At 42.5% G+C, this 25059-nt stretch overlaps 1 protein-coding gene across 3 annotated transcripts; it reads right to left on the reverse strand.

The window, feature by feature from the left end:
- Nucleotides 1–318: 318 nt before the first annotated feature.
- On the reverse strand, nucleotides 319–23972 carry lamb1b (laminin, beta 1b). Of its 3 annotated transcripts, none has more exons than XM_028953970.1 (33): nucleotides 23838–23972; nucleotides 23013–23185; nucleotides 21004–21136; nucleotides 20759–20832; nucleotides 20293–20481; nucleotides 20137–20200; nucleotides 19705–19907; nucleotides 19495–19615; nucleotides 19134–19322; nucleotides 18791–18967; nucleotides 18385–18497; nucleotides 18224–18303; nucleotides 17627–17762; nucleotides 17236–17394; nucleotides 16978–17087; nucleotides 15981–16101; nucleotides 14332–14512; nucleotides 13539–13628; nucleotides 13156–13192; nucleotides 12910–13073; nucleotides 12493–12717; nucleotides 11290–11504; nucleotides 11108–11204; nucleotides 8907–9276; nucleotides 6881–7065; nucleotides 6054–6295; nucleotides 3918–4118; nucleotides 3262–3406; nucleotides 2349–2553; nucleotides 2099–2240; nucleotides 1822–1998; nucleotides 1540–1699; nucleotides 319–590 (listed from the first exon to the last, which is right to left on the reverse strand). In XM_028953970.1, the coding sequence occupies exons 1-33, from the start codon at nucleotides 23866–23868 to the stop codon at nucleotides 454–456; spliced, it is 5046 nt and encodes a 1681-aa protein (XP_028809803.1). In that variant the 5' UTR covers nucleotides 23869–23972; the 3' UTR covers nucleotides 319–453. The 3 variants fall into 3 exon arrangements, with proteins under 3 accessions (XP_028809803.1, XP_028809802.1, XP_028809804.1); XM_028953969.1 differs by having other exon boundaries at nucleotides 13156–13387; nucleotides 13485–13628; XM_028953971.1 differs by lacking the exons at nucleotides 319–590; nucleotides 1540–1699; nucleotides 1822–1998 and having other exon boundaries at nucleotides 2120–2260; nucleotides 13156–13387; nucleotides 13485–13628.
- Between the last annotated feature and the right edge of the window lie 1087 nt (nucleotides 23973–25059).

Here is a 25059-nt window from a genome sequence, read left to right on the forward strand (position 1 = left end):
GACACTTTTGTCATAAAAGAAGCTTTCCATCCATTTCAGTCATGGACTGGCATTGTGGGGTGCTCTGGAGTTTTTGCACCTGCTGTTATGTGTATAAATCTTCCCTGCTTGTATCATGTCTTTGTCGGGTTATTGCACGTTTTATGTGTCCTGTCCAGAGTTACCATGCGTGCTTTGCTTCCTTATTTGTAATAAATCCCCTTTCATGTGTATAATTCAAGCGATTGCATCCTCCATTTCCACGCCGGCAACCATGACATTAAACCATTGTGTATGTGTAGTGTCTTATGTGGCAATTAAATTGTCAATTAATAAAAATTCTGCTTTAGGTATTATTTTATTATGTTGTGCAATATAAAACATGTTAGAGACAAAAACAAGTACAATATTGAAACAATACTGCTTCTCGTGATAGTTAAATGCTGAGAGTACTCAATAGTAAAAATGTGAGGGTCATGCACAGGTACTATAAACTGAGACTTTCTGGCTGATCTCCTGCAGCAACTCCTGTGCCTCATTCTCCAACACTTCCAGGTCCTGGGACTTCTCCTCCAGAATCTTCTGGTTCACAGCATAAGACCTCTCCAGTTCTGACACAAACAGGAGAAATGTGCAAAAAATGCATTAGTTATTAGGACGCCACCATAGTAGCTCTACATCTTGCCCATCGTTCATTCGTTTCATTTACAGCATTTATCAGACGTCCTTATCCAGAGCAACTTACAATCAGTAGTTACAGGGACAGTCCCCCTGGAGCAACTTCTCTTGCTCAGGGACACAATGGTAGTAAGTGGGATTTGAACCTGGGTCTTTTGGTTCATAGGCGAGTGTCTTACCCACTAGGCTACTACCACCCTTCCCAAGTTCAGCTACACACTCTCCAGACAACCTGCATGAGGTCACCTTTGTTTCTTGGCACACTGAACCCTGAAGGGACAGTTCTGTCAACCATTCGGTTTAATCATGTTCAGTGGGAAAAAAGTGTCTCCACTCTCTTGTTCACAGGCTGCCACATGCAAATCATTAAGACGTAATAAAAATAAATCAATCAAGTGACCAAACAGACAGCAATTAGAATCCAGGCTCCAGCTTTGGTTTTGTGGAGATTGCATGCTCCCCCACGTTGGTGCATTTCCTTCGGTCAGTTGGCTGGGTAGTAGCAGTATCCAACAGATTCAACAGTAGTAGTGTCCAGCAGTAGCTGAGTCCTTGTTAGAAAACTCTGCATTAGTATGACTCACATGTTCTTTTGTTCCCCTTTCGAACCCAGACTAACCTATTAGCAGAACATTCCTTGCTCTATTAGTTTTGACAGTACGGCTTCATTAGTTCAGTGGCAGTATGTAAGAAATAGTGGCCGTGCTTGTCCAGTGTACCTCTCCAGACCTGTCCGGTCATGTGAGCGAAGAAAAAAATGACCCACGGACAAACGGGTGTCCCACATACACCGCCTTCATTATGGAATTTTATGGCAGTAGTCACACTGAGTGTTGATGCCTTTACCCAGTACTGTGTGGCCATAATTTATTATTATTCTACCTCTCAGCCTTTCAAGAGAGTTAATAGCATGGCCCAGCAGCGCTTTGGCCTCCTGTTGGAGATCCTCTGCCCTCCTGTGAGCATCAAGGACACCCCCAGACCTCGTCTCCATGACCTCCTTCACCCGAGAGAACTTCCTCTGCACTTCAGAGTCAAGCTCCTATAAAGGGACACACCCAGAACAGTGAGCACTGTGTTGTACATGTCAATCAAATGCATATGATTCATGTTTCATTTTATTCTTCCCAACTACTAACAAAAAAGTTTATAGTGTTTCTGTACATGTCTGGTCTGCTCAGCTTGCTGGGTGACGTATTCTGCACTTCTTTGTGTGTGATCGATGCTGTTTGAGAGATCCAGCTCTTTGTTTCTCAGCAGGCCAACCTCTGTCTCCATCTTGAACAGCCACTTAGTGCCGTTGTTCATCTTAAATTCAGAGTCTGCTATTTCAGATTCAACCTGCACAGAAACACACATATACACACACGCACATTACATTCAAAGCAAACACAATGACGTTGTGGCCTTTCCGCTGTATGCGGTAATCCAACACACTCACAGAGGTGAGCTGGGCATTTGTTGACTCAATGACAGTTTTGGTTTGTTGGGTAACGTTGCTCACAGCAGACTGAGCGCGCTCAGACTCTTCCAGCGCTTCCTTCACCTGGTCAGCTTGATTCTTTATATCGGTGGCATGTTCACTACAGAGAGGCACACTCAACTATTAGCACAAAGATAAAGACGAGGATTAAAGGATTTCAATTGGAGAATGTGTGTTAATGGGTGTGTGTGTATGTGTGTGTGTTCACCTGGCTTCTTTGGCACTGCGCAGTAGGTTCTGCGCACGTGCAATGTGATCAGCACTCTGAGACAGAACGTCCTCTACTCTGGTCAGACCGCTGACACTTTCTCTGATGTCAGATGTCAAGCTCTTTAACTCGCTTGATGACACAGGTAAACGTATCTTCAGCACCTCATTGGCCAGCGCGTCTATGGTATTGGGGTTTGTGCCATCTAGACAGACACACATGAAACAAAAATCATCATAAAACACATTATTAATCATTGTGCTGTATTTATTAATACATTTCAAAGCAGTGTTGTATCAAAACTAGCCCACATTTAAATACATAAAATCATAATTTCTTAAATAGCAAAGTTTGATATAAACTCTATGCATGTTTACTTCACCATCTGACAACTCATTTGCATGTTTGCAATCAGGCAGCGCCATAAAATGGTGCTTCTTTTTATGACACTGCAATTTCTCCACCTCCACCTTGTATTGTCTGGAGGCATGCTTGCCATTTTCTTGCCTCATTTACTTATCTCTTACTCAAACTACTTTTATACGTGTTTCATGCTAATCGGAATGCTGTTTTTTGAACATTGTTCTACTGTGTATGTTCAGGTCGGCTGAAAACTAATCTACTTTACGGCACCATTTCTGCCATAGGTCATCCGTCCCTGCCCTTTTCGAGGTGACATGCCATACTGACTGGTTTACCATATTTTACACCCACAAAACACCTCTGAATATGTAGACAGTTCTTTTATGCGCCGTTATTGTCATGTGAGTGAGTTTATTTAACTAATTAAATTGGGGAAAATTACATATATATTTTTAATCATCAGAAAAACCTATCATAAATTAGGCCTCTGCCTTCTCAGCATTATTACAAGTCATGAGATTTCTGTCACTGTTGTTCTCTGTGGTCATACTTGTAAGGAAGTCTCGTATCTGTTGGATAAGCTCACGAAGCTCCTGGTTGTTTAGCTCCACCCTCTCTTTGCTTTGGATGGCTTTCAGAATAACATCATGAGCACTGTTTCTGGCAATATCAGCACGTATACGAGCCTCTGTGACCTGCAAACACACACACATGACATCATTCACCTGGGACAATGACACAACAGGGACAATAATTTATTGCACCATGTAATACTGTAAATACAGTGCTCAAAAGAGAGATAGAATAGTAATTTAACAAGCTTTCATGTCAATATTTGGTATTGCTGGTTTTCAATCACATTCAGCCCCAAACCACAGAGCCTCCACTATGTTCTACACCCACTGCCACAGCTCTCTCCTGATCGCCTCCAAATATCCTCTAAATTTGAATCAAAAATCGATTTTCAGTGCAGTGTACTTTGTCTCCCTGTTTCCCCTGAGAATGGCTTGTTGAAAACGTTTGCACAGCACTGTACCAGCCGGGGATTTTGAAGGGGTCCCAACAGTATCAGCGTCACTATATACAATATATACGCCTTTTCAGCATTTACAGTTGTACCCGAACTGAGCTAGCGACTGACACCGCTTATAAACAACACTAGCTGCTGATTCGTCGATCAGAAGCCTTTCATCATGGACCACCCACCATTTTGTTAAGCTTGTGTACTTCCTCCAGGCCTTGTGTGATTTCTCTGTCAAAGTCTTTGGTTTTGGTCAGAGCATCCTTTGCTGTGGTGAGCACCCCACCACACCCTTCTCCACCGCAGTGTGACTGTCTGTCTTCTGACTGACACCCTATACCTCCACAAGGACCACACCCTTCGGTATCCTGAGAGTCTCCGCACACCTGTAAATATGCACATACAGATATAAATAAAGTTTTTACCATGTAAACAAGGTGGGTTATTCAAAGTTAGATAGCTATGCATACAGTGGTGCAAAATAAAATGTATTTGGCAGCCAACGATTGAGCAAGTTGTCCCACATACAATGATGAGAGAGGGCTGTAATTTTCATCATAGGTACATTTCCCATGACATTCTCCCATTCCTCCTCTGTATCACCCTGATCAGAATCAGAATCGTGTTTATTAACCAAGTAAGGAATTTGAAACCGGTCGATGCTGTCTCTCAAGCACGATAGAATAAAAACAATGACAATATACAATATAATATTTTATACACCAAATACAAAGACTACAGAGATAACAGATGTACATAAAGTGCAATTGGTAACCCTTCAGTTGTTTAGGAGGGTGATGGCAAGATTTAAGAAACTGTTGCTGTGTCGACTGGTCCTGGTCTGAAGAGTTCTGTATCATCTGGCAGAAGACAGCAGATCAAAATGTCCAGGGTGTGAGGGATCTGTGATGATCTTGCCTGTCCATTTCCTGTTTTCTTGAGAGGAACAGGTCCTGGATGGAGGGCAGGGGGCACCAATAAACGTTTCTGTCATCCGTACAGTCTGTTGCACTCTGACCCTGTCCTGTTTGGTGGTTGCTCCATTCCAGACTGTGAAAGAAGTACATCCTCTGCTGGGTCTTCTTGAGGATGGAGAAGATGTCTCGCACCTCAGGTCCTGAGAGATGGCGGTAGCCAGGAACTTGAAGAGCTCCACAGAAGCACTTGGCTGTCTGATATGGTGAGGGGGAGCAGTTTTGGGGAATGTCTCCTGAAGTCTACGTTCTCAAGATCATTAGGTGATCACCGTTCTCACCCATTACGTGAGATCTTGCATGGAGTCCCAGGTCGATGGAGATTGTCAGTGATTCTATTTTCCAATATTTGCTTCAACAGTGGATCTCTTCTCACCAAGCTGCTTGTAGATTGACTCATCCCAGTCTTGTGCTGGTGTACTATCTTGTCCCTAGTGTCCTCAGACAGCTCTCTGAGGACACTGGTGGAGGTTGGGGGACTGACTGATTGAAGGTGTGGACAGGTGTCTTTTATACAGATAACAAGTTCAAACAGGAGCTGTTAATACAGGTAACGAGTGAAGGAACTTCTTAAAGAAGAAGTAACAGGTCTGTGAGGGCCAGAATTATTGCCTGTTTGTTGGTGTTAAATACTTATTACTGGTTCCTGGCAACTGCTAACGACACGACTTAGCATGAAACGAACCAGAGGGCCACCACAGTCAGCACCACCGTAATGGCTAAAGCTTCAGGGATCTTCAAATGAACCAGTTTCATTATAATGGACACATAATGTTCACCATGACACTGGACTAAAACCTACTCTGCACTGTCCTGTACCTCCAAACATAGACAGATGTTCTTTACTTTGGACTCTTCCACCACTAAACATGTTTGACTTTTTTCTTATCTTGAACAAATCATCACCAACCCTGCACTGACACCATTTGCAGGTTCACTCTACCCTGGAAGGGCCTCCCACTCTGTATCACTCCTTCCCAGGGTTTCTTCCTTTCTTTTTTCTCTCTCCTAGAGTTTTTTTGTGTAGAGTTTTTTTTTCCCTATGTTCAGAAGGGTCAAGTGTGGGGCATGTCAAATGTAGGGCTTGTCACATACAGACATACTGTATGTGATTATGGATGTGATTATGTATGTGATTATGTTGTTGTTATTTTCTGCACCATTATATATATATATATAAATTCTTTAAAAAACATACAATTTGATTTCCTTGTTTTTTTTTTTTTTTACATTCGGTCTCTCACATATGATGAAAATAAAGAAATCTCACATCTGTTTAAGTGGAACCTCTTGCACAATGGGTGGCTGCCAAATACTTTTTTTGACCCACTGTATATGTATACTAACCTCGTCACTAAGTTTGGAAAGGTTGAGGGCCTCAAGCTGACTGGCAAATTCATTCATTTTCTGAGCGTTCTGCTCAAGTCTCTTCTCAAAGTTCTCCTTTGAGTGCTTCAGTATGTCCTCTGTTGTTTGGCGCAGGCCGGCAGACTGCTGCACTGTGCTGCCCGGCCCATCAGTGCTTCTGTTGGCCTTCACCTCTGCCATGATGGAGTGCTGGTAATACTTGGTAATACTATCAGTCGCTCCTGTCCAGACAAAAATCAGTGAAGTGTTTGCATGGATTAGGTTTTGGTGCTAAACTCTTCTGTCCTACAGGTTTCAGGATCAAAACGTGCTGTGCTCATCTCACTTTATGTTAATACAGATGCTTTAGTATGAATCAATGGTTGGTTCTTCTGTGACAATGAATGAGATATCAATACACATACAAATTAGACCTCAGACCACAAAGGACCACTTTTCCTACTTCATATGAATTATGAAGCATGCAAATCATTCAACACACATTCCAAACTAAAACTCCATGTGCTATTACTAGTACAACTGCCACATTATCTTTGTCAATATGAGAGAATATTTGATTGTCATTATGTGATTGTCAATATCTGATTTATTTTGATAGATCCAATGTCATGTACATCAACAGCTGCTTGAGGCACTAATCAGACAAATGCATGAAAATATATGAAAAGTGAAACGTTAATGTAAAGAACTTTTGAGTCATAAAAGACTCAAGCAGCTTGGCCTCAATGAAACACTTGTTGCTGTTCAGATGTTAAGAGCAAATGATGTTCTGGGCCATTTGTGGACATTCCATTATCAGTACATACCTCTTATGTCAGAGTTCTTCACAAGTTCCACTTGCTCCTGCAGGTCTTTGATTGTTTGATCCAGTTTTTGAGCATCATCCTTTACAGAGTCTAGTTTGATCTTGGTTCTGTTGTGGTTCTCAGAGACTGCTTCCAAAGTAAAATCAGTGTGGTTTAAAGACTGAGTCAAACGTGCAACAAGAGCTCTGGAAGAGACAACATTATTACATTATAATTATTCCTACTGTGGTTATGGAGACTAAAATGTAGGGCATTTGGAAGATTCCAATGCAAGAAACATATTTAGAATTTTTGTAGCAGGAGGAAGTGAAATGTGTTTGATAAATCAGTTTTTTGAGAGAGTCCTCTTTTCATGGATGAAGTGCTCTCTCAAACTCACCACCCCACCCAATATTTGGAACTTCAAAAGACAACTGCAAATGCAGTTGTATCCTGGCAACTGGCTACTGCTGAAGCTTTCAGCCAAGTGACTAAGTACACTGCTCAAAAAAATAACGGGAACACTTGTAACTCCAAGTCAATCACATTTCGTTGAAAACAGTCCACTTTCACATGCTGTTGTGCAAATGGAGTAGACAACAGGTGGAAATTTTAGCAAGACATCCCCAAATAAGGCGTGGTTCTGCAAGCGGTGACCACAGACCACTTCTCAGTTCCTATGCTTTCTTGCTGATGTTTTGGTCTCTTTTGAATGCTGGTGGTGATTTCATTCTAGTGGTAGCATCAGATGGATTCTACAACCCACACAAGAGGCTCAGGTAGTGCAGCTCATCCAGGATGGAACATCATTGTGAGCCGATGCAAGAAGGTTTGCTGTGTCTGTCAGCGTAGTGTCCAGAGCATGGAGGCGCTACCAGGAGACAGGTGAGTGCATCAGGAGCACATGTGACATTCTGGAGATGCCATGGAGGACATTCATGGAGGATGTGCAACATCCTCCAGCATGACTGGTTTGGCAGTGGGTCAGTAATGGTGTGGGGTGGCACTTCTTTCCATGTGCTCACCAGAGGTAGCCTGACTGCCATTAGGTACTGAGATGAGATCCTCAGACCCCTTGTGAGACCATATGCTGGTGTGGTTGGCCCTGGGTTCCTCCTAATGCAAGACACTATTAGACCTCTTGTGTGTCAGCAGTTCCCTTAAGATGAATGCATTGATGCTATGGACTTGAGCACATCCGGGACATCATGTCTCACACAGACTGTCACTCCAGGAGTGAAAGTGGAGTGATTGTCATTGTGAAACACAGCACATGGTGACACAACGAAATGTGCTTTTAACCATCACCCATGGTGAGCAGTGGGCAGCCATGAAAGGTGCCCGGGGAGCAGCGTGTGGGGACGGTGCTTTGCTCAGTGGCACCTTGGCAGTTTGGGATTCAAACCGGCAAACTTCTGATTACCCACTAGGCCACCCCTGCCCCTAGTTCAGGTCTCAGAGGAGATCCCTCAGGAGACCATCCATCACCTTATCAGGAGCATGCCCAGGCATTGAAGGGCATGTGGTGGCCACACACACTACTGACTAGTTTTAAGGACATTACATCAAAGTTGGATCAGCCTGTAGTGTGTTTTTCCACTAACTTTGAGTCTGACTCTAGATCCAGACCTCCGTGGGTTGATCAATTGGATTTCCATTGATAATTTTTGTGTGTTTTTGTTGTCAGCACGTTCAACTATGTACAGAACAAAGTATTTAAAAAGAATATTTCATGCATTTCCAGGATGTCTTATTTTTGTGTTCCCTTTATTTTTTGAGCAGTGTATAAGGAGCATGACTCACTGTGGAAGCTGTGGTCTACCTGCACAGAAATATCCATTTAATTTTTTTTGGTAAACTTAGCCAGATTAACAAAAATAAGTTAATTATATCATTAGTTACAGTTATTTGTTTAACAATTAATTAATTATTAATTGTTACATCCCAAAAAGTAAAGCAATCTCGACATGTGCATAATCCTGCTTGCACAAATACGGGTGGCCATGTGTGTGTATGTGTGTGTGTGTGTGTGTTGGTCTGTACATACGTAGCGTCCTGCAGGAGCAGCTTTGTGTGTGTGAGGGGTTCGCTGATAGGGTCATGCTCCAGAATGGTTGTGAGTTCAGAAACGCTCTTCTCCAGGCTGTCAATTGTGACCTTGTATGGGGCGGTGACCCCGCTCACTTTGATATTGTCCACTAGCTGCAGCAGATACTGAGTGTGATTGGTCAGCTCGCTCACAACGATATTCCAGCTGCTGAAGCACTGATGACACGGCTCACAGTTGGGGAACTCGCCTGTGTAGCCACGCCCACATGTGTCACATCGGCGCCCGGCCACACCCTCCACACACACGCAGTCGCCAGTCATCTTGTTGCACTGCTCAGATGCAATGCCTCGAGGGTCACAGTCACAAGCTGCAACACACACATCAACACAAATAAATGCATTAACTCTCAGATCAGCTACACTGCTTTGGAAGTCGTTGGATTGTAATATATGTTTTACAACCATAAACATTTTGGGCAGGCTATACAGGACATAGCATGTCATGAGTGTTTATTAACGTATGTTTGTCACAGTGGCAAGACATGGCAGGATAAAAAGGACACAATCGCACAACTCACAAAAGCAGGGGATTTACTAAAGACATGACACACAAAAATATTTTTACTAAACTATATGACCCGACGGGGACTAGACACAATGAGGCTACATTAATACATTTGACAGCACGTGTACACAATCAAGACATCAGGAACACACAGACCCAACACTAAATTCCAGACTGGAAGCAGAACCAGCGCACCCAGCAAAGTCAGGCTATGACAATTTCCTTAGTTTATTCATCAGAACACTTGAATGAACTATCTCCATGTTTGGTTTGGTATTGGGAGTGTCTATAAGAGAGATTGCATTGGTGATATCTGCTGATATGGGTAATATGAGCAAAGACAGCCGAGGGAAGCATGAAAAAAAAAGAGGGTTATCAATCATCACTATTGGCTCCTCCCATTTTAAACATTGCTTATAAAACAAAAACTACTATAGTGCTGTAAAAAAAATGGGCTGAAAATGTTTCAAAGTTATTTCATTTCTAAAAACCTATTTTATTCCCATGCCTGCTGGATATGGCTGTAGTCAGCCCTGCCAGCTAGGACCTCTTCCAAAATCTCTCAATTTCCCTTCTTCTTTCTGCTTCAAAAACAAACACTAAGGCATCGAGTCAGACTGCAGGAATGTGAAGGTCAAACTGCCAAGGAAATGCTCTATACTGCTCCCATTCCTGGTCAAAAACACACACATTCGATCACAGATGTCCCCATTTTTACCATATGTTCAAACAGACCTCCAATATAAACAGCTGCAGCCAACACCATGCAGATGTCTGTTTTTAATTATGTGTGCGAAACACAGAGAAGACTGAGTTTCCTGGTGGAATATGTAGAGCATTATGACTTCCATCGCCACAAACAAGTAATTAAAACTATATATTTAACAGTCTGTATATTTATGCGTGTGTGTGAGAGATTGCAGCAAGTGTCTAGATCTTTCCATGTAGTGTTTATGTGTATTTGCCGTGGGAGCACAATTCCAAGTTTTACAGATCAGAATTCATCTGGTTCTTATCCCGCCATGAAGGAATGCTCGGATTTACACCAAGTTCGCAAAGTGTTCCAGAACAGCTGGAACTCCCTTATTTCCCACAATTCACAGAGACCACTGCTTCTGTCCAGCATGCACGCTGCAAGAGCAATCCTCTTGGGACAGGAGCTCTGCAACTATGCTGTGAGAAAGGCGACCATGTCAGACCAAGGCCAGCATCTTGGAGGATGTGGGCTCTGCATCGGTGACAGGGAGGCCAGCTTTGGTACATGTGATCTGTTCCCATGCCGACAGGCTACAGATTGTGTATGTCCCTGTGTGGGCAGATCTAACTATGATTTTGACCCCTGCTGATTACCAGCCAAGCTTTCAAGCTTTCTGTGTCCTCTCCTACAGAACTGTAAGGTCCTGTGTTGATCTGGCCTAAATTCTTCCGAGAGACATTTTCTACAGAAAGATGGAGACGGTCGGTGAGGGAGTTGCAGGCTTCTTTTGCATGTGCATTTAATTCTTTTCAAATGGAGACACCGCTGAGCATTTAAAGGATTGCAAAATGTGCAATTAATTAGTCGATTGGCAGCCTTACAAATCATGCGGTGCTAAAAATAAAATTTGAGAGAGAGAGAAAACTGAAGGACTCGCCATGACACTTGATTTCTGGGTTTCCCCAAAAGAGTTCCCTGCATTCATCACACGTTCTGCCTCCAAAACCGGGTTTGCAGGAGCACTGGCCAGAGAGCTGAAACAAAGATACACACACACATAAACACACACCAAAGCATGACTCCCAGTGTTTGTGTGGTTTGCGTGTGTGACAAATGTACCAGGTTGCAGGACGATCCATAGGAGTGGACAGGGTGGCACTGGCAAAACTGGCATCCATCTCCACTCTCAAAATTCCACATTTCGCTGGCACACTGGTCACAGTTCTGACCCACCACGCCAGGCCGACACGGGCACTGTCCAGTAGCTCCATCACATACACACTCTCCATCCAAGCAGCCGTGGCTGGCAGTGCCAATTTCATTACACATGCACCCTAGAAAACACATTACACACCTTCTAAAATATCAGCATAAGGGTTGAAAATGCTTAATATTAATGACCAACATTTGGTTTGGGTGCTTTCGCAGCTACAGTCTTTAGTCCGTTTCAGTCAAGTTCAACCCTTGGTGGGCTTCGTTTGGTCTGGTTTGAACACAGTAATCGAACTCAGGTGTGCACCAAAACCACCGCACCCCCAAAAAGAGGTGGTCTCGATCCGAATCTCGGGTGCGATCTCCATGGTGAGAACTAACACAGGACCAAACACTATAAATCCAGTGAATTATGGGTAACAGTGTAGTTATTTTTTTTGCACACTCAACATCCTATTAGATGAGTCATGGTCAAACTTGAGGAGCTGCAGTGCAAAAGGCTAAAACATTGCCAGGGCAACAGCAACCCATGTAAATTGAAAATGTCTCACATCTGACCAATAAGCAGAGAGAACGTTTTTTGAAGTGATTCGAAGTGACACATTTTGGTTCCCTTGGATTTCTCCCCAATCCAAGAGGAAAATGATACAATGTTACAGACTCCCAAAAGCAAATGTACTAAGGTGTGAGAGTGTCCTTAGTTGTTTAAAAGATGAAATAAGGAAAATGCATGAGGTAATATTGTATTGTGTATTATTCCCATTTACAGGAGCAAGTCAAAGCCTTGCACTAGAGACCGACATTTTTTTTTTTTGAGAATCCTGTGGTCGTGGGAATACTATGAGATTCCTGGGGGATGGGAAAAAAGTCAATTTGACTTTAGTATTTGACTGGGACAGGACAGGAGTGTGTGGGAATCATCATAATATGTCAGTTTCTGTTTACACACCAATAGAGTGGCATGGGACTGGGGCAGGACTTGTTTTTATCATAAGAGATGTGTCACACCTGCCATTTACTAACAGGATGAAGTGCATTTGCAAATAGTATATATTTTGAATCCCTTTGTTACTTTTAGAAATTCAGAAATCAATTCAGATGATTACTCACTTCTACAACTCTGAAGTCTGGCATCACCATAGTAACCTCTCTTGCAGTACTGGCATGCTGTGCCCTGGGTGTGGTACAAGCATTTCCTGCAGGTGCCAGTACGTGAGTCACAAGCCTCTGGATCCAGTGTGTCGATGTTGCCATTACACTGGCAAGGCTGGCATCGCCCACCTGGCACATTGGGGTTCCCATAGAAACCTGGTGCACACTCATCACACCTTGATCCTAAACAGAAAAAACATTTCACACACACATTCTCACTCACCTATAACAAATATTTCCATCAGACTATGTTTATTTCTAAAATATTATTTATAAATGAGATTTAAGATTTAATTATGAAACAAAAAGCGATGTTGAGGCTTAGAGATATATTATTAAATATATTTTATTAAGTGTGTGTGTGTATATGCACACCTCTGTATCCAGGACTGCATACACAGCTGATCTTTTGGGAGCGTAGATCCTGGAAACACCCTTCTGCAAACTGCCTCCTGCTGCCAGGTCCCTCTGGGCACAAGCAGGGACGACACTGTCCCCCTGTACCCAGCAAAGCATCTCCAAAGTAACCACGCTCACACCTACAGGCAACATGGCATGACTGTGTACACTTGTGGGAGTTTCAACAGTGTTTGTGCATCCATGCTTTGCTATGTTGCTGACCTTTCACAGTTGTGTCCAGTAGTGTGCCCCTTGCAGCCCTGGCATTCGCCGGTGTGTGGGTGGCACAATTCTGTGTGCCCATTGCACTGGCATGGCTGGCAGTGGGGGAATCCCCAGTGGCTGGGCAAGCAGTGGGCGCACTGGCGACCATACGCACCAGGCACACATGTACACTGGCCTGTGCTCTCGTGGCAGAATGGGTGCTCTGCTCCTTGTGGGTCACATTCACAAGCTGGAGATGGACAACGTGTGTTTGGGTTTTGGGGGGAAAATGAAATAGAATAAAGAGAAACGGATAATGAAAACAATGAGCCCTGAACTGTACTCACATTTGCAGCCTGATGGGCCAAGGAGAAAATAGCCAGGGCTACAACTGTTGCAGCTCCGCCCCATTACATTTGTTCGGCACTGACACTGGCCTCCATCAGGGTCACAGATTGAGCTGTAGGAGCCAGTTGGATCGCACACACACTCTAAAAGATAGAGGTTCATGTGTTAAAACAGACATCACATCCTCTCCTAAAAGTGAATCCACCACAGGTCTAGTGCCCGTGCTTAGCTCGGCCCATCACCATGTTTCTAATCTGCCTTTCCATCTACAATGTCTACTGAACTAAATGGCATAAATGCAAATAAGAAAAGCAGAGCACAGAACATCTGCAGCTGGCCATACTTGGGGTGGTTTGTGCGTTGAGCGTCTCTCTTACTCTATTCTAAATATTTGTCTAGGATAGGACAGGAGTGTGTGGCAGGATAGCTCATGGTGAAAGAGAGGATACATTTTTTGCCAACAAAATACAATCTGTCTCAGGCGTATCCCATCCCACCGCAACCTGAAGGTAGAGTGGGCAGCAGACATATTGAACCGGTGCACCATGCATAATGACTGCATTGTGGATTTAGTAGGGTGAAATTGAACATAAAGCTGTGCAGATGGAGGGGTTTGAATTTGCAAACAATAGCACCACACATGAACATGTAATTAAACACTCAGCGAACACTCCAGATATAATCATGATTAACAAAATGTCTGTTTCGTAAATCATGACATAAAGTGAAAAAAGTTGAATCTATACTGTCAGAAATAATCTGAAATTAGCATATATGGAGAAGGCAATGTTACCTCAGTCTGTGAGGTATGTCACACAATGGTCATGATCATAAGAGCATTATTACCCATGGTGCCCTGGTGAAGCACTGCAGACAAACTGAATACATAATCCCTGCAAATGTCAGTCGTCCGTGCTTTGACCACACTCCGGCTGTGCTCCAAACAACGGTATCGCTCAAACATGTCCAAGTCAAACTGGGAGCCAGAGAACAAGTCCAGCGAATTCACACGGGGCATCAGTACCATCTGCAGGGCAAAGGGCACAGTTCTGACCCTGAACAGCATTTACAAACGAAACACAGATTACTGCAGGCAGTGTTTGTCAGTGGATGAGTATGACATCAAAAAGACATTATTACCTCCACCAAGGATTGATGCTTTTAGCTGAGTTGTGTTTAATTCTGTGTAAAAATATGCAAAATCTACTAGCCTGATTTCCATGAAATTTGGTAGACAGTTTTAGAATGTGGCAATAAAGAACCAGCTAAATTTTAGAATTGATCCATGTCACAGGACAGATCCAGGAATTTACTTTCACTTTAGTTTAGCTGCACTTCACCTTACAGTCCAGTAGATAGCAGTGAGGGTCAATTCTAATTATTCACAGGCAATGCCCCCAATGCTCAAATTCAAGTAGAAAACAGTAGTCTAGGAGCACATGATCCAAAAGTTTACACACATGGTTGCTTTTGCTAATTTGCATGTCAAAGAGGGGTCAATTGTCCTTAGATCTTCTCTAAATGAAGATTTCAAATGTGCTTGAATGTGAAGAATTTCAAGTGCGCACCTGCTCCCTTTTGGCATATACTAACAGTGATGCCTTAGTGCCCTGCCACCTATTGCATAGGTCTTAATCACCCACATGTGCCGCCCAATATATTTGGGTGATTAGGACCCTTTAAATGTAAGACTGTGTGCCACTGTGTGCCTTTGTTGTGCATTGGTGATCGCTGTATGCAGCAGGTCTTTCTGTTTTTCTGGCCATCATGTCATTGTTTATTTCCCGTTCATTAAACATCCCTCACTTTAAAAATTGGTGTTTTTGTCTTCCTCACCTCAACCCCACATGGAATTACACTTACAGACAAAGCAGTGCGAACCTTCCATACTTTCCGTGCAAAAATGATGATTAAATTTTTTTTTTAAATATATATACACAAATATATACACAACATGTGAGAGGTACAGTACAGGCCAAAAGTTTGGACACACCTTCTCATTCAATGTGTTTTCTTTATCTTCATGACCATTTACATTGGTAGATTCTCACCTAAGGCATCAAAACTATGAATGAACACATGTGGAGTTATGTACTTCAAAATAGCCGCACTTTGCTCTGATTACTGCTTTGCACACTCTTGGCATTCTCTCGATGAGCTTCAAGAGGTCGTCACCTGAAATGGTTTTGCAACAGTCTTGAAGGAGTTCCCAGAGGTGTTTAGCACTTGTTGGCTTCGCTCTGTGGTCCAGCCTAAACCATCTGGATTGGGTTCAGGTCTGGTGACTGCGGAGGCCAGGTCTCCACTTTTTGTTAAGTACATAACTCCACATGTGTTCATTCATAGTTTTAGATGCCTTCAGTGAGAATCTACCAATGTAAATGCTCATGAAAATTATTAAAACAATTGTTCGGATTACATCATTAACAAAAATGATATTTACACTGAAATCACAATACAATATTTACTGAACAACAGTTTAAGGGAGTGTTTACCGAGTCAATGTACATGTATGGAGACTGGTGGTTACTGTGAGAGGAGTAGTGAGGCAAGCTGAGCTCCACAGTGTAGTTCTGTCCTCTATCAAAACACACAGGCCACGGCAAAGATACGTATCTGCCAAAAAATACACACAAATCAGCAAGAAATAATATCATATTTACTATGCACATGCTCACCAAAGTGAAATATATCTGCCATAAAAAACACAGATTAACATAAAATAACATTATCTAAGTATCTAACAATACGCAATTCACTTAAAATGAACATGAAATAATAAAAGTGCATTTCAGAGCAATAGAGCAACTATAATTTTGAGCTTTGTTTAATATGATACGGTGTACACACTGAACATATTATGATGATTAAGGGAATAACTGCAACTTCAGGTCTTCAGAACATTTTTGCAGAGAAATATTCTAAATTGCATTGATCATATCTAGAAATGGATAGGCAGGTAGGTAAAGTAAAAAATTGTAAAAAAAAACAAAAAAATAAAATATGTATATATGTATATAAATGAAATCAGAATTGATGTTCATATTACCATTTAAGTGTATCATTCAATGTTAACAATAACATTGTTTTACGTCCCTTTTCCTTATAATGGCTACTAGGCCGATATTTACTGGGATTACCAGTATGCCCAGTAAATATGCTGTGTGTTTGTGTGGAAAAGGACCATATGACAAGAATGCAGTTTAACTGAGCCTTTACTGGCAAACCGCAGGATGCAGAACACGGACAGTCTATCGCCAACAACCGAACTCATGTTCGATGTCAGGGCCGGTGACTTGCCACAAAAACACACTCAAACATCCGCTTCTCTGCAACTATTTATACTGGGCAGCCACTGCATGCCAATTGGCTGACCCTCATTCCCACAACTTTCAATTACAATTAGTTGATCTTAACTCAATCCAAAATGTGTGTTATTTTTAATATTTATTAAAACATGGGCATGAGTATCGAAAAGTAGCAAATACACACCTGGATCCTGGGCGTAGTGATACACTCTGGTAATCAGTGGTGCTACACTGTCCCTCCAGCGGCCTTGACCTCTTCACCTCTACTAACAACTGCTCCCACTCATCAGGTAACTACAGTAACAGGATGCACTCCACATTACTCCAGGTGTGTGTGTGTGTTTTATATATGTAATGTGTGTGTGTGTGTGTGTGTGTGTGTGTGTGTGTGTGTGTGTGTGTGTGTGTGTGTGTGAGTGTGATTATCTAGTTTCTGTGGTACCTGAGGTTCATAACGTATTAACAGCTCATACTCCATTGACTTTGGGGTGTTATCTATGCTGAACTCCATTTTTTCTCCTTCTGGAACTTTTGCAAACCCAATACCTGTCCAGGTTGGCTCACGATTCACAGGGGGCGTTCTTGGGACCACAGTAACACCCTGTGTTACAATACACAAAACATTTTGAAATTACTTTTGGCTTTAGGCATCCAATGAAACCAATTGAGGTAAACATCATCCAACCCCATAGAGAACCATCTGCGGCCCAGAAAAATCATACTGACAAAAATGGGATGAAATATGTATGGATAACCCAAAAACCTCATGCCTCCATCCAGAGCGGCGGCATAAAACTAAACACAATTGTAGATAAAAACACAAAATTACAAACCGGTCCAAAGCGAGCCTCCTCAGCCTCATAAGTGTAATGGTCCAGAGAAATGAAGTAGAAACCAGACTCGACTTGATCACAGCGACGACCAAAGATGTGCTCCTTACACACACAGTGGCCTGTCAAGGCGGAGCAACTAAAAGAGAATACAGTAAAATCACTGGTTAAAATGGACATTTTCAATCCTCGTCTAAGATAACAAAAAATGAAAAAGCCCATTGCAATAGCTTAGAAATTATTAAGAGCAGAATCGGAAAACAGTATTTATTCATATTTCATTGCCTTTTTAAAATCTTAGGATCAGCCTCCCTATCAATATACGAGCCTCCTCTTCCACACAGACTGTGTCAGAAACACCACAGCAAGTAATGCAGCCGTTCACTTGTGCATTTGGGAAGAAGTGCGGTGCCTGATTACTTTCATTGAAATCAAACCCGTGATTGAATAATTAGCTTGGGGCAGTGGTGGCCTAGCAAAGTACCTTAAAAGCGAAGGGTTGTGTGCGCATCATGTGCTGTGCTACAGTGTCTCACAATAACAATCACTTCACTTTCACATTCAGCTTGAACGGTGGACTGTAGAGTCGGTTCTGCTTACTTGTTGTCGATGGCCCCACCTTTGTCACAGTCACATGGTCTACAGCCATCCATATCGTTACTGAGGCCCCAGTGCTGAGGCTGAGGGGGACAAACATGGTCACAAACAAGCACAACACGCAGAGAGCTTGAACAGACACGCACACACACACGTAAACCGACCAAGCACTGTTCGCAGTTCCTGCCGGTGACAAACCGCTTGCAGAAGCAGTTTCCTGTCTCTGTGTCACATGGCCTTCCTCCAGGGATTGTGCCTAATGGACTGCAGGTGCATTCTTGGGAAAACAATGGGAGGATAACGCAAAATGGAAGTTACGTCTCTAAGGTATTTAAAACAATAACACAACATAATCGTCAACTGTTGCATGTGGGCTTATGTACATGTGTCTCGAAAAACTGAAAAAACTTTCATTAAGTAAAATGAGGCTAAGAATTGAGGTTAAGACTTGGAAAGGTTTTGGTACACAGAGGCATTTCCAGTACAAATGCTGCTTAATCATTGACACTGTGCATGTGTGTGTTTATGTGTGAGCGAGTAATGTGTTTAGGTTAATGCTTCAGTACTCACGCTGGCAGCCCTGTTCACTCTGGCTCAGTCCGTAATACCCTTGTCTGCATTCACTGCATCTCTCGCCCTCCACATTGGGTTTACAGTGGCACTGGCCAGCAATCTGTCCTTTCGGCACGTCAGTCACAGCATCGCACACACCTCCGTGAAGAGAGCCTCGAGGGTCACAGTCGCACTCTTCAGGAGAGGTGTGTAAAACAGCATAACAGGTAAGCAGAGAGAAGTCAGAACTCACATTTGACAACATAAGTTCAGTGCTCCCGCATTCTTTTACGAGTAGATTCTAAAACATTCCTTCCAGACATGCACTGATGCTAGGTGGGACTCCCAAACGCACACTTACGCTCGCAGATTTCAGGGTCTCTGATATCCCTCTCTGGGTGCTGGTAGTAGAATGGTTTGCAGAGCTCACAGTGTTGACCCATGGTGTTATGCTGACAGTCATCACACACTCCTCCACTAATGTTACGTGATGCCAGGTACATTGCCATATCAAAGTGACACGTACTGGCATGCTGGTTACATTCACACCCTAAGGGAGGGGGAAATATGGGTCAGTATATCTAATTTGAGGCGATTTGATTCTAATATGTAATCTTCCTTCTGATGATGGTTAAAGCTACATACATTCAGTATAGCTCTGCCCACAAACCCTGATTGTGTGCTCACTTGTGTGAGTGTTAGTGTGTGCAGCATTAACATACTCTTGCATGCATTGGTGTTGCGCCCCCGAGCAGGCCTCCACGGCAGATCCTGGTAAAAGTCTTGACATTTCTCACAGTTTAAGCCAGTAGTGAAATGGTTACAGACACATTTCCCATGAACCTGAAAAAAAATAATAGCAATCGCACACCATGAAAAGAAATTCAGTATTTGTGCATTTCATCTGTCCGCCTCATCTGAGCGAGACTCACCATCCCTTCTGCATCCCCCTCGCTCCAGTCTGTGGGAGCACACTTGGAGGCGTGGCCATAGCAGAAGCAATTGCCTCGGACAACCATGTCATACAGGGCATAGTAATATTTCTCCTTCAATTGTTCCCTAGAATCCAGCAGGTTATCACCCATGGTGTGGAGCCTCTCCATGCGCACACGCAAATTGGTGATTTTCAGAAGGTCTGCAACACATTACATAGCTAATATGCTAACATGCCAACGTGCCTAGATTAACATAACAATAATATAACAACATAATGTAGAAATGTCAGTGTAGAGGAATGTCTTATAACCATTGATGTGTAACCTTTGGTTTTTTGAGCTAGAGCGTGAGATTCTCACTTTGCCATCAGTTCACTCTGAAAGTGGGATTCCCAAAACTGTGCCATATTTGAATGTGACATGACTCACTCTGAATGCGTGTGCTGTAGGGGTCAGCGATCTCAAATGCAGGGTCCAGAACTCTAAAGATCACCTTGAAAAGCATACAGGCTCGAAGTGAGTGAGAAACGGAGATTCTATGCCATTGTATGGTCATGGGTTTGCGTGCTTAGAGGGATCGCTGACCTCTCCCTGTGTAGATGGCTCAATGTCGGAGTAACGACCATCGCAGATGATGTCGTCAACTTTGGTTAGTGGTCCCCGCGACACACCAGGGAAGGAGGTAGCACAGTCATAAGCAAAGTAACGGTACACCTCCCAGGTGTTCCCATTGTCCATGGACCGCTCAATCACCATAGCAGCAGGACGGAAAGTCTGTAATGATAAACAAACCTTATAGAAACACACAACTTTCCATTCCTTTAGCAGGGAATAATATGAATTTAAACAAACAATGCATGATGCACAAAGAATAAGAATTAGGAAAAAGTTTGCGAGTTTAGTAGATTTCATGAAAATTAATTATTTACAATGCTTCTTTAGATTTAGGTTCATGAATGTTAATTAAAGAATCAATTTATATGCCATGATTGCTTCTGTGTTCCAAGCAATGGACATATGTTCTCTGTTGGTCACTATCTTACTGTCTGACCTTAAAGGTCATGATGAGATGTGTGAAATGGAACTCTGCCTCCAGGTCCAGCTGAATTGTCACATTCTCAACTCCTGAATGAAAGAAAAAGAAGTGGAGGGAAAGAGAGCAAATGGAGACTCTTTCCCATCTTTGTTAATAAATGTTCTTATTCATGAAACTTCTATTCTTTTTATACATAGCCTTGGGTAAAATTCTAATGCAATTAAACGTAAAACTCCGCATTTTAAGGCTACATTACTCACCGTTCTCTGACTGCCACCAGGTCACGAGGCGGTCGGGTGTGAAGGTGGTGACCACATTCTCAATGTTGTGGCTGTTTAGATGGTTCTTATTGTAATTCTCTCTGGAATCACACTCGAAACACTTCTGAGTTTCCTGCAACAGCATTAGCATAGCAAAATGTGAGCAAACTCTGCTTGTGTAATCCAAGTGTGATGTGTAATCACATAACAGATTTGAATTAGAAATAATAAAACTAACTTGAATTAGAAATAATAAAATAATGATTGTTTACCAATATGTAATGTGTGGCATTGTGATTACAGAGTGAATGTATATGTTACTCCTGTTAATTAAGACTCAGTATGGTGTATTTAAAATGTGAGTATAAGAAAGTATTTCATTTTTGTATGTGTGATCACATCAAATTGTTCATTTTGGTCCAGAGTGGGGGCATTCTGTTGTCTCTCATGATGCCGTCATAAGTGAGTGATTGATTTATTGAGTGAGTGATGATTTGTCCCAACAATGCAAAAGTTGATCCCACACTGGTCCTCTACACTGCCCTTTTAGTTGGACCTGGCCCTGTAGGGATCAGACTACATTTCCTTCATGTCATTTGTAAGTTATCAATATGTGTGTCATAATAGCTGACTGGTCAATAAAATCCAATTACCATAATATGATCCAAATGTATTTAACTGAACCACGAACCAGTTATACATTTATACACAATACGTGTTAATATATCAACCTTCAGTCTTGTTAAGTCATGTCTTGACTGAAAGTGATGTCACGGAAATGGACCAAGTTATTCAGTCAAATGGTGTTTTAAGTAGGGAGCCTAGTCTTGAAATGTCTGCTTTTACACAGGGTTCCACAGGGTTCCAGGGGTCACTCTTTATGACAGTGTAAGCCAACCTCCTGCACTAAAAGGCGTGGTTGTTCCATTCCACCACGGATGTTTCAGGCACATCCCAAGGTAGAGCTGGGAAAACACTGAAAGGATTACAACCACCAGCTGGCCAGGGAATAAATCTCACTGCACTAAGCACTAAGGGATTTTGATAATGGACAGATGGGCTACATTGTTAGAGGAGCTCAGAGGTTTCACTGATCATTTGCCAGTTGCCCAATAAAAAATACAGCTGTAAATATTCATACAACACATCATTTGTTTTTTTTCAACCAAATGATAGTCCCTCGTGGCCCAGAGAAAGCAGCTGTATGACCTGGCGCTAATGCAACTCTTACCGCATTGCATGCAGTACCACATGAACGCATATCCGGATGAACGCATCTTTCACGCAGCCCATCTTTACAGCATTTTTGAGAAAAAAAATTCCCACACATTGATCTGGTTTCATACAAAGAGGCTGATTGTGAACAGGGACAGCATTAACACCCCCACACTGATCCCTATTCTTCACACAGACAGAGATATACTGTCCGGCTATGCTGGTTCTTTAGGCCTCAAAGACACAACATTCTTTCATATGGAAACACCAAAGAACCCTTACATATACAAATACATATTTAATCCCTATTTCCCCACAGTTCTGCCATTTTGTTTGTCTGGTAGTGGTAGAGGGTGGTAGTAGCCTAGTGGGTCACACACACACTCGCCTATGAACCAGAAGACCCAGGTTCAAATCCCACTTACTACCATTGTGTCCCTGAGCAAGACACTTAACCCTAAGTTGCTCCAGGGGGGGACTGTCCCTGTAACTACTGATTGTAAGTCGCTCTGGATAAGGGCGTCTGATAAATGCTCTAAATGTAAAATGTAAATGTCTGAGAATTAAACTATATTACAATTTAATGGTGCTAATGCATCATTTCAAATAAAGCCTTATGGTCCAAAGTTGCCCAACATGAGCAGAAATATTTTTTAGAATCACAAAAGCCATAAATACTAAAAATAAAGAAATAAAAATATCTTCTAATAGTACACACATATGGATTTTTACCTGATGAATTCTGCTTAATGCTGTGTATAAAGCAGAAAGAAACTGAAGCGGTGCCGGCGTACCTGGAGGTGACTCACTATGCAGAAACGCTCTGGGCCGGACAGGCCACACGTGGAGGAGGCAGTGAGCCTGTGGGCTCTGCCGATCAGCAGGTCTCCGGTCGCGGGATAACAGCTTCCCCGAGCACACACATCACCCAGATCAGGGCCCTGTGCTCCGGCACGCCACCCTGTGCCTGAAACGTCGGGGGAATAGCACATGACACGACGGCAGCCAGGAAACAGGAATCATGCGCCTGCTCATGGCTGCTCAGCCAGATTCAATAAACTGAGACTCTCTCCAGAGAACACTGCTGCCGTTACTGGTGTTCACTGTACAAAGTACAACAGACGTAAGCTGAAAAAGGTGTGATGTAATGAGGTCTGTAGTGTTCTGGAAGGAAAGCCAGTGATCTGGCAACAATACATATATTGATTAATGATCTGGAAATTATTCTGATTATCAATGCAAAAAACATCAATCCCAATAACGAGATAGATAGATAGATTCAGTGTGCTTTACAAATGTTAGAAAAATGTCAGGAACCTTCAGGAGTTGATTGCACAATATGCTTCCAATGATAAACCGGACAGTTCTGGAAAATATCAAATAATCGTCCTGCAGCAGCACAGTTCAATAAGTTTGTAAGTTAGGAATTGTTCCTTTATCTACAACACATAACTTTTTAATTTCAATTCGTTGGAAAGTCTGTAACAGCACGTAAACACCGCTCTTCATCTCTGTCCACACATGTTCTCCATTACACTGCATTGAGCGAGAACGTTGAAAACAAGTCTAATTTAATAGTAAAACATTCTGGAAGCATGGAAGAAGAAGAAAAGAGTTACTTAGAAGGACTGCGAGGTGAAGCAGCAGCATGTCGGAGTCTCACGGCGCGCCGAGGATGAGAAGGAACATCCCACGCTCCCACTGACCCACCCTGGAGCGGAGCAGAGCGCGGAGTGCGCAGTTGCCAGATCCCGTTACCCAACCGAGCACGAACACGCCCAACGCCGCAAACGGAGCTCGCAAATAGAGCGCAAACTGGCAACAAAGGTTTTTTGATCACACCTTCTCATTCAATGTGTTTTCTTTATTTTCATGACCATTTACGTTGGTAGATTCTCACTGAAGGCATCAAAACTATGAATGAACACATGTGGAGTTATGTACTTAACAAAAAAAAAGGTGAAATAATTGAAAACATGTTTTATATTCTAGTTTCTTCAAAATAGCCGCCCTTTGCTCTGATTACTGCTTTGCACACTCTTGGCATTCTCTCGATGAGCTTCCAACAGTCTTGAAGGAGTTCCCAGAGGTGTTTAGCACTTGTTGGGGTCCAGCTCACCCCAAACCATCTGGATTGGGTTCAGGTCCGGTGACTGTGGAGTCCAGGTCTCCACTTTTTGTTAAGTACATAACTGAAAATAAAGAAAACACATTGAATGAGAAGGTGGCCTGGACTGTATTAAACGCTTTTTAACCTCTACTTAATCCAGCAACAATACGAAATATACAAAAGATAATACAATTATAAATATAATTTTAAAATGAGTCTGGGATTTAGGGGTTGCAACCTTCAAATGCAGCATTGTGGGTTATTTAGAAGGAAGCTGCCTTGGTGCTGTTACTCTTATAGTCTTTATAACATTGGAGTAAGGAAGCAGGTGTCATTGAGGTGCCACTGAGCAAAGCACCATCCCCACACACTGCTCCCCAGACACCTGACATGGCTATAAATTGTCTTTTTTTTCTTCTTCTTTCCCTGACAAATACAAAATACATGCTGCACCACCTAGTGTTTGAATACTAACCTGCTATAATTCCCACCATTACCAAAAAGAGTATATACTAAGCACACACAAAAAAGAATCTGAAGCACTAAAATAGCTTTTGCATGATCACAATATACTTTTAGTGTGATTGGGGGGCTGGAACCGGTATATAAGTATTTTGCCAAACCTCATGGACAAGATGAAAACAACTAAAGATGGAGCAACTAATGAGCATGACAAAAAAACACACACACACACACACACACACACACACAAATAGCTAAGAATAAATTTT

The sequence above is a fragment of the Denticeps clupeoides genome, chromosome 15, assembly GCF_900700375.1.
Source record: "Denticeps clupeoides chromosome 15, fDenClu1.1, whole genome shotgun sequence".
In the NCBI taxonomy this organism is placed as follows: Eukaryota; Metazoa; Chordata; class Actinopteri; order Clupeiformes; family Denticipitidae; genus Denticeps; species Denticeps clupeoides.

Bases quoted from the DNA above. Each gene is read 5' to 3' on its own strand.
- lamb1b (XM_028953969.1), bottom strand. From the start codon at position 23,868: ATGCTGCTGCTTCACCTCGCAGTCCTTCTAA. The intron at 18,304-18,384 runs GTCGGTTTACGT...TGTCCCCCTCAG, and splicing joins GGAACTGCGAACAGTGCTTG to CCTCAGCACTGGGGCCTCAG. The intron at 13,629-14,331 runs GTAATAATGCTC...TCTATCTTTTAG, and splicing joins GCTTCACCAGGGCACCATGG to AGTGTGTGTGCGATCCAACT.